At 40.3% G+C, this 9,057-nt stretch overlaps 1 protein-coding gene across 1 annotated transcript; it reads left to right on the forward strand.

The window, feature by feature from the left end:
- Positions 1–1,850: 1,850 nt before the first annotated feature.
- LOC133151196 (keratin, type I cytoskeletal 17-like) lies at positions 1,851–5,470 on the forward strand. Its single transcript, XM_061274002.1, has 9 exons — positions 1,851–2,206; positions 3,000–3,125; positions 3,491–3,573; positions 3,636–3,792; positions 3,907–4,068; positions 4,356–4,481; positions 4,557–4,786; positions 4,862–4,896; positions 4,985–5,470. Exons 1-9 carry the CDS (start codon positions 1,907–1,909, stop codon positions 5,086–5,088), a joined length of 1,323 nt encoding a protein of 440 aa, XP_061129986.1. The 5' UTR covers positions 1,851–1,906; the 3' UTR covers positions 5,089–5,470.
- The last annotated feature ends 3,587 nt before the right edge of the window (positions 5,471–9,057 follow it).

The following is a 9,057-nucleotide window of genomic DNA, read 5'->3' on the forward strand; positions in this document are numbered from 1 at the left end:
AACATAATCACAAACTCATTCCAGGCATCTGAAAAGCGCATTTTGTTGTAATTTGGTGAAGTGGCCTGAATTGTATTCCAGGAGTTCAAAAGTACACCAAATACAAATGTCATACATTGTAAGCCTATAGAAAAAAATATACAATACACCTCTATATTTAATTGTAATTTCTTCTTCAGGGCCCATGTTGTTTTTTTCTAAGAAATATGTCTCTTAATAAACACAGGGGCGTTAACAAGAGATGCCGGTTCTGCAAAATGAGTTCATGCGGACCAGGTTGCAGGTACATTTTAAGATTTCTGTTGAAGGGTGTGGCACACCACAGGCATACTTTTCAAATACTTGTTTGAATAAATGCCTCTTTGAAATGTGTTTAATCATCTCGTTCCCAGTGTAACAAGGTGTGACACTTTGTCACATTTAGTACTTGGAAAACAAGCACCAACTGACTTTTCAGTCATTCCAAACAAAATCAATTAAAAACCATTTGTGGATGTTAAAATACCTCTCTTTAAAAGGTTATTGCTTTACTATCCACATTGTTGACATGCAGGGCAATTAGTGGTGCACAAAATTGATCGAACGTAGCTGAAGCTCCACTAGCTGAGGCAGTGAGTAAATGTCATGGGAGATAGGCAGTTAATGTGGCTTGGCAGCAATGAAGGGTGTGAGCTAAAGTGGAGTGTTCAAGATTGAAATAGAAAACTCTTTGCTGTGCAATGATTTTCTGAGCAGAGAAGTCATTAATGCAGAAATACTATCATGAAACCGCAATTCAAATGGGCAGCTATGACAGTAGAGGACGTGCCCAATTAATGCCAAAAAAGCTTTTTAAGGGGCTTGCATCATTTTGGGGGGGGGCAATACTACTTTTCCTACCTGTTTAAATCCTACCTCACTGGCGGAGAAGTTTATGTTATCATGGATAACGTTTGAGGTGTTCCCCAAGATTTAATTTGAGGTCCAACATGTTTTTATTTATGATGATACTTAGGGGCTCATCAGGAGACACGGCAGAAGTTTGCACAGTTATGCTGATGCACTAAATGGGCAATTCTCTAACTCACCATAGCCTGATGGATCTTTTTTTTTTATTAAACTATCTTCTAAATGAAGGTCTGAATGACTTTCTTCAACTCAGCCCGGACAAAACTGTTCTTTTAGTTAGAATCCCATAATTTCAAAATCACAAGTTTCTTGCACCACAAAGTTGAACTTTGGCTGTTATCTTTGCCTCGGATCTTATTTTCGATCCCATAGTAAAAACAGAATCCAGTTTCTCAGACCCACGGCAAGACATTATCCCAAATCTATCAGTGGAATGACCTGCCTGCATCTAGATGTCGGAAGATACAAATAGCCTGTGTTTCCACCTTTCGCCATTAAAAAATACAGAACAATAGCTTTGTGTTCAACTAAAGAAGCCCACACTGAGGAAATGTGCAATAAGATGTAAAATCCATGCCTCTGGTCAAAAAAGAAAACTGGATGGAATTGCATTGAACTGGTTGAATCCTAAAAATAAAAAAGTGTTGTTTTTTTTTTCTTAAGTCATTATTCGGTGTCCTGTCATCTATGTTCGTGTAAAACAGCATCATATAAAGAACATTTTAAAAGGGAATTATGTAAAGCTTAGTGATCAAATTGCTGTCTAACCAGTCAGACTCCATTTAAAACATTTACTTCTCTAAAGTGTTATTGACTCAGGTAATCAGAGGCAGACATCTAGCTGCTGAACTTGATTGTCAACCTGTCGCCAGCAATGGTTCCCACCTACTAAGCCCAAAAAACTATTATCAGAATGCCAAACATACTTGTGGCATCTGCAGGCACTCTATAAAATGTCCACTTGGGCCATCCGAAGTCACTCCTCGTTGATTGCAGCCTCCACCTGTATCTCTTGACCATGTCTCTCATCCTAGGCCGCTCAGGCACCAGCGCCCGCAGCATCTCCTCCGTCAGCACCATGAGCATGAGCGGGGGCCGACTGCAGATAGGCGGGGGAGCCCTGTCATCCATCTCTGGCGGTTTCTACCAGGGCCGCTCGCCCAGCGTTTATGGTGGCTCAGGGGGCTTTGGCACCCGCATCTCCCAGGGCACCATCGACCTCTCTTATGGCAACTCGCTCGGCGTTGATATCATGGGGGCTAATGAGAAAAGCACCATGCAGAACCTCAACGACCGCCTGGCCACCTATCTGGATAAGGTAAGAGATCAGGAGCAACAAGGGCAGGATACAAATGTCTTTCTACATCTTCTTTGTTTTTTTTTTCTAAAATAGTCATCTACGGACTGAATCAGAGCATTTTACTAAAATCTGTCAATAGATAAATAAAAAATCAGGTCAAAGGGGTCCATGTGAAATTCCATTGAATTAATTTGAAAAGCATTTATTTTCTTCAAGTGATAAACAGTTGTTGAAAAAAAATAGACCACCATTTTGTTCATTTTAAATGCTTGGCACAACTATTTGTTTGGGCAAATCAAACATTGAAAATTAAAATAGCTAACAAGAGTTTTATTAAAGGTATGAAATGTTAATGACCAAAATCATTTAAATTGTAACAGCAATATCTATGCCACTGTACTTCCCAAATCACTGCTTTTAGGCATTTTGTATTTTAATATATCTGTTATTCACAGACATATTTAGTTGTACATGGTAATAAAATGAACAATTAAGACAGCAAGGTAGTCTCAAAATATTTTTATTGGCTCCATATCGGTCTTTGCCGGTGTCAGACAGAACAATTAAATGTTTTTCTAAAAAAAAAACAAATCTCAAACTGTATTCACTTTTTCTGACATATCTATTTGGTGGTGTGCTGTTAGATTCAACACGTGTGCCTTGGTCGGATAGTAACAACACAAAACATAACAATAAAACTTACATATATAATGGCGGCTGCTTGTACTGAAATGTTCTCAGAGAAATGATTACTACTTCAAGCAAAGACTTAATGACTTGTTGATTGTCTGAAATTGTTTTGTGTCTACAGGTACGCTCTCTGGAGTCTGCCAACAGGAAGTTGGAGTTGCAAATCAGAGAGTTCTATGAGAAGAGGTCTTACATTGCCAGGGACTTCACCGCCTACTTTGTCACCATCAATGAACTGCGAGCTCAGGTGACTATTCCTGCAATGCAAAAAAAAAAACTAGGATCAAAGAGCAAGTCTAGACTCGTTATCCACCATTAGACTTAATGGGGAAGCGGGTGTGACTGGGTGGAACATGTCACATAACAAGTTCACATTTTTAGATAACAGATAACCAGCAAATGCTTCGCACAATCCATGCATGTTGGAAAGACACCCACTTCCAAAACAATGCTCAAAGGATTATCAGGCTAAGGATTTGCATGTTTCTGAGGCAAACATGCTAACTACTAGTTGAGGTTCTGGAATTGAATCTCTGCTCCCGATGTAGAGTTGGCATGTTGCTTCTTTCTCCTGTTTCCTCCCACATTCCGTCAGAATGTCTTCTCTTGTAGATTGCAAGGAGGTATGCAGAGAATCAGAGCATCATCCTGCAGATTGACAATGCTCAACTGGCGGCGGACGACTTCAAAATGAAGTAAGTTGAAGATGGATTTAAAAGTACCTGATGCATGAATAGTAACCCGTCTTTTCTGTAAGATATGAGGTGGAGATGAACACGCGTGCACTGGTGGAGTCTGATTTGGCTCGTCTTCGAGGGGTCCGTGACAGCATGGTTGTTGCCATTAGTGACCTGAAAATGCAGATAGAGAATCTGAAGGATGAACTGGCACAACTCAAGCGAATCCATGAGGAGGTCAGCTCATTTCAACTCATGTGCTTCTAATCAAATGCTCCCCTCTGCTGGTTGTGTCTCATCCTCGCAGCAGTAGAACATGTGCATAACCAATATTTTTTTCCTATGATGCAGGAGATGAATGCAGCAAGGTCACAATTCACTGGTAACATTAATGTCGACGTGGACAGCCCGTCGTCTGTGGACCTTTCCAAGATCATTCAAGAAGTGAGGGACCAGTATGAAGCTATGGCACTGAAGAACAAACAGGAACTGGAAAGATGGTACCAAGCGAAGGTGAGATGGGATACAATGTTTCCAATAAAATGCACAAAATAATGACATACTAAAGTAGTGGTGAGCAAAGTCTGGCACGGGGGCCACATATGGATCAATTGTTCCAATATTAGTAGGTTTCCTGGAATAATTGTTACATGAATCAAGATGTATTTCCCTAAAATTGGTTAATCCAAATTAATAATTAAAAAAAAAAAAAAAAACAACGAGGACACAAGCTGTAGAAAATGAACGGATGAAAAGCGGGCAAATGGTGAATGGAATGGTTTTATTTGTGTGTGTTCTAGATGGATTCCCTCCAGTCCGAAATCAAAAGTTACAGCACAGATGTAAAAACCTTTTCTTCCCAACTATCTGAGCTGAAGCGGACATACCAGAGTTTGGAGATCACTTATCAGGGCATCCTTACAGAGGTAAGCCAACTTCCTGGCAACTGCATGTGCCCACACGTAGCCGTTCCGCTCAGGCCTACCTCCTCCGCCATGCAGATCGAATGCCTCCGTCAGAACCTCGCCGATACCAAGTCACGATACAGCAGTCAGATCAGCCAACTTCAGATTACCATCAACCACCTGGAGGAAGAGCTGCAGCGCCTCAAAGTGTCCATTGAGCAACAGACGACCGAGTACCAACTGCTGCTGGACCTCAAGATGAGGCTGGAGAGGGAGATCGCCGAGTACCGTCGTCTGCTGGATGGAGAATCATATGAGCAGAAAAAGTGAGAGCTTTCATTCCCAATCCATGTATGAGATGGATGACCTTACTCATATCGCACTGTCATCTCTCTTTAAAGGGCTTTGGTCATCAGCAAGGTGGTGCAGGTGGAAGGTAAGCGAGTGTCACTCCTCCATCTATGAATTGACACCACGTGTTCTTTTGGATGTTTTCATGACCTCTTTTCCCTCCACCTCCGCAGAGCGCAAGCCCCATGTCGAGAGGAGAGTGAAGACCATTGTGGAACAAATCGTCGACGGAAAGGTGGTGTCCACCAGCGTGGACACTCAGAGTCAAGATCTGTAAATGGTTACGCATACTCCTAAATGAACCATTTACTTCTCTCCTTTTGAAAAACACAACATGAAAAAGAGCTGTGTTTACTTTCAGATGTTCTCCTTTTCCTCATAAATACATTTATGCAGCAAATAAAAGAGAAATGAGCAGCAACTTGATCAATATTTGGACAAAGAAAGGAATATGGTAATATTAAAATCAAAAAAGATGTACATCATGCACATCACAAGGTGTTGCCTTCGCTAAGTATGCACAAAAGCCAGTGTTTTGTTTTTAAAAGTATTGTTTGGAATATAGTCTGCACAGATAAATAGCTTAATTTGTCTGATGGAAAATTTTTAATTTTGACATGAAAACACCACTGGTACAAAATAAAAGTGTCTTGCTGCAAGTTTATGGTGTGTGTCTTTTGTTTAACTTCTGTGAACAGTCGCAATGACAGTATAAATATTTTTATACTGAGTAAAAAGGGAACAGACATATCTTTACAGGCATTAACACTAATGGGCACATCCAAGCAATATTCACATTCAGCATGTGTGGTAACATTATGGTTTCATTGCACACAATGGCTTGCAAAATAAAACCCGGACTGCTGAGCACCTGAAGCTGTACGTCCAGCAAAAATGCAAAGAATTTCACCTATAAAGCTTCAATAGTTAGTGTGTCTGGTTCCCAAATTATTCTCGAGTGTCGTTAAAAGGAGAGTTGATGGAACACATTTTTTTTAAAGATGCTAGACATACAAATAAATTAAAATTAAATTAAAGCCATTGCAGACATTAATTTACAAATTGTTTTGTTCTGTTTTTGCTCAACATTCCAACTTCATTCGTATAGGTATGAGCTGTCAATTATTGTCTGTGAATTTAGTGCCGTCCTGTGGCGCAAACTGTGTATTACAGGCAGGACGCATATAAAACTGGCAGGACAGCGGCACTCTGAGAGGGTGATGTACATTCAGTTCTTTTAAGTGAACTGAATCTTTGGAATCAGTTCATTGAAAAGATTCGTTCAAACGAATCGTTCAACGATTGGTCATTTTCACGTTCTGCAGGAGCTAAAACTTTTCATGCAGGTGCACTTAACGAGGGAATCACACGGACTCTCTACCCTATGGAACCCTCGCTTACGTTACTTCGAATATATATGGTGTTATGGAGCAGCTCACAAGCACAAACTTACAATGGTTATATGGGGCGGCACACGAGCAACTGTGTTGCAATTATTTCTATGATAAAATATTTTAGGTCACAAAAGTTGTGACCTGGATTGAAACCCAGGTAGCCAGGGTGAGAGTCCAGAGCACTAACCACTACACTATGGATCCCTCGCTCACATTGGATGGAATATATACGCTTTTATGGATTCTAGCTCGAACTCTAACGAACCCTAATCTTACAACATGTGCTGGGGAGGGGGTCTTTTTCTATCTTACTAATGTTGAGCTCTTTTGTCAGTAGGACAATTTTTGAATATATATCACAAAAGGTGCACTAACATAATTTTGCACTTGTGTAATGACTTCTATCCTCCCACCCACCTCCTCCCAGCACACCAATAACTCTTGCCTTCCATTACATTTTTGCAAACTGGAGCACCTTTGGCAAACTTCTGGGAAACTGTTGCTAGGAAGGCCAAACCGCACACTACTTGACAACTGCATGCAACTAATGAGTATAGAACATCGCGCTTCACTACTAGTACTCATAAAGAACAGTTGTTAATTAGTACAGTTTTTTCTTCCTCTATATATCCGTTAGAAAGGCAAAGTTGTCATCGTCATTCTATATGTGTATTGAATTATGTAACTACTAGTGAGCAGTGCACAAAGTCCACACAATTACGTGGTGGACCTTCAGCCGGATATACAGGGACATACTGTTCAAACGTCTTTCCATACATTTACTGAACCTGCCTCGACAAGACCAGGCTGTTCTCAACCAAGACACCCGTGTGTGCTCCGTGCAAAGAATGCACGCCACTTTCATGAGTGCACCTGGCAACTCCCTTGTCTTCTGCACAAGAAACAACATGTGGCATGAAAGCTTAAGTAGTAAGACACACATTCACACGTACTGTACTTATAACTGTGTGCAAGAAATGCAAAATTTGTTTGATAAAAAAAATTCCAACGACAGACCAACAGTGAGACTGAGAAGAAGCACTGTTTGTGGCTTCTGTGCGGACTGATAAACATGCAGACTGTATGACAAAAAATGCAAACTTGAATGTGGACTGGAGCAAGAATAGTCAGAAGCATTGCGTGCAGTAAAATAAGTACATACAATAGTGCATCTGTCATTAAATAGTAGCTGCAATAAACACCAGCAATATTATTCAAAATGTGGCAGCTCCCCAAATACAATATCTTCATTCTGTAAGTCACTCCTTTGTTTTTATTCATATAGGTAAATGTTGCAAGTGAGTGGACAATAGCTCTGTTCATGTCTTTTGCAATCTCTGTTGGAAATTTCCAGATCTCCGTGAGCATGTAGACTGAGAGTGCTGCACGAAGCATTGAGGGGAGTTAAAGGGTGGGGCCAACACCCGCAGGCTGTCACCTGACCACACAAACCTGTCTGAACCTGAATTCAAGCATAGTATTTAAAAGTTCACAAAGAAAGCAGCTCCTGTTGCCGCGTTCCCTCAGTGCAGGCCAAAAGTGCTTATTTCACTGAAAATGGACAGAAGATAAAATGTTGTTTCCTTGTTCTTTGTATGTCTGTCAAGTGAAGGAGGAAAAAAAATGTTAGTGTTCATAAAACCTGTTGCATTTGAGGGAGTGGATAAATTCCCATGGAGATTAGGAGCTGATTACGGGGTGGACTGTGCACTTTTATGTCTTATGTTCCATTTTTTTCTCCAACTTGATAGTTCCACACCCAACTAAAAGCACCTCGGGCTCTTTCTGACTTGCAGGTCAGGGCACAAAGCACATTTCTGACATGCTCTAACTTCTTTCCCCTAAAGCTGCAATCTTTTTTTTTTTTTAGCTTACTGAGCATTTTGTGTTGCAAAGTGAATTTGAATGCATTTTCTTCATAATGAATGTGCATGCAGCTCTTTTTAGATAGGAAATAAAAAGTATGATGACCTGGGTAAAAAGTATAGACCCCGTAAAGTGTTTCCAAATACATGAACTTGTTTGAAGATAATTGCTGGAATTATTGAAAGACTTAGAACAATGAAGTAGTCAATTGTGGAGATATAGCATGCATTTCACTGTGCTTCACTATTTCAGTCCTTCTGATTTTATTCATAAGAAAGATGCTAAATTAAGTTGCATTCATCTTAGTTGATTGGCAGTTGAGCTGGGTGTGGTGTGGCTGACACTTTTAATGAATGTGACTGAGAGCGGAGACAATGGCTTGATTTTTCACGAGTCTCATTTTATATACTTGGCAAGTTCTTAAATCTTTCCAATTGGTCAGGGTTGTTAACAAAACGTTTTTTTACGTCAGACATCGTTTAAATCATCTGATGGACGTCAAGGTTGAACTCCTGGAAACAATTGCAAATGTTAAGTTGCAGCAAGTTGCTTTCAACCTAATTATAATGATGCGAACAAAGAAAATCTTTCAAGTGGAGCCACATTAAAGTTTTGCAATGATCCAGTTGGAGCACAGATCGAGATCCTGTTCAAAATACAAACCAATATCATGTCATACCTGCTCAATCAATTAGATATGTTCGCGATGAATCAGAAAACATTTTGAAGGAAATGTTAAAAACCTCAAATCAAATTGCTAATTTGCTTCACTCCAAGATTCCTGCCACGCCTTGCGCTAATGCCTCACATACCAATGTCGTTGTTCACTTTGGCGTGACCCCGATGCAGTCAAGTATGAGCATGTGAAAATGGCCGCTTGACACTAAAGTGTCTCCATTTGCTCAATAGAGCTTGCCAAGAGAGCTAATCTAAGATTCAAGACTTCAAATCTGTTTCTCCTTTTTCCTCCACCACCATCCATGTTT

Source organism: Syngnathus typhle, linkage group LG3, assembly GCF_033458585.1.
Source record: "Syngnathus typhle isolate RoL2023-S1 ecotype Sweden linkage group LG3, RoL_Styp_1.0, whole genome shotgun sequence".
Taxonomy (NCBI): domain Eukaryota; kingdom Metazoa; phylum Chordata; class Actinopteri; order Syngnathiformes; family Syngnathidae; genus Syngnathus; species Syngnathus typhle.

What these genes read in the sequence shown, in the direction of transcription:
- LOC133151196 (XM_061274002.1), top strand. Translation starts at nt 1,907, where the DNA reads ATGTCTCTCATCCTAGGCCGCTCAGGCACCAGCGCCCGCAGCATCTCC. An exon ending in GCGGACGACTTCAAAATGAA is followed by an intron (nt 3,574 to 3,635) that starts GTAAGTTGAAGA and finishes CTTTTCTGTAAG; the next exon opens with ATATGAGGTGGAGATGAACA. An exon ending in ATCAGGGCATCCTTACAGAG is followed by an intron (nt 4,482 to 4,556) that starts GTAAGCCAACTT and finishes TCCGCCATGCAG; the next exon opens with ATCGAATGCCTCCGTCAGAA.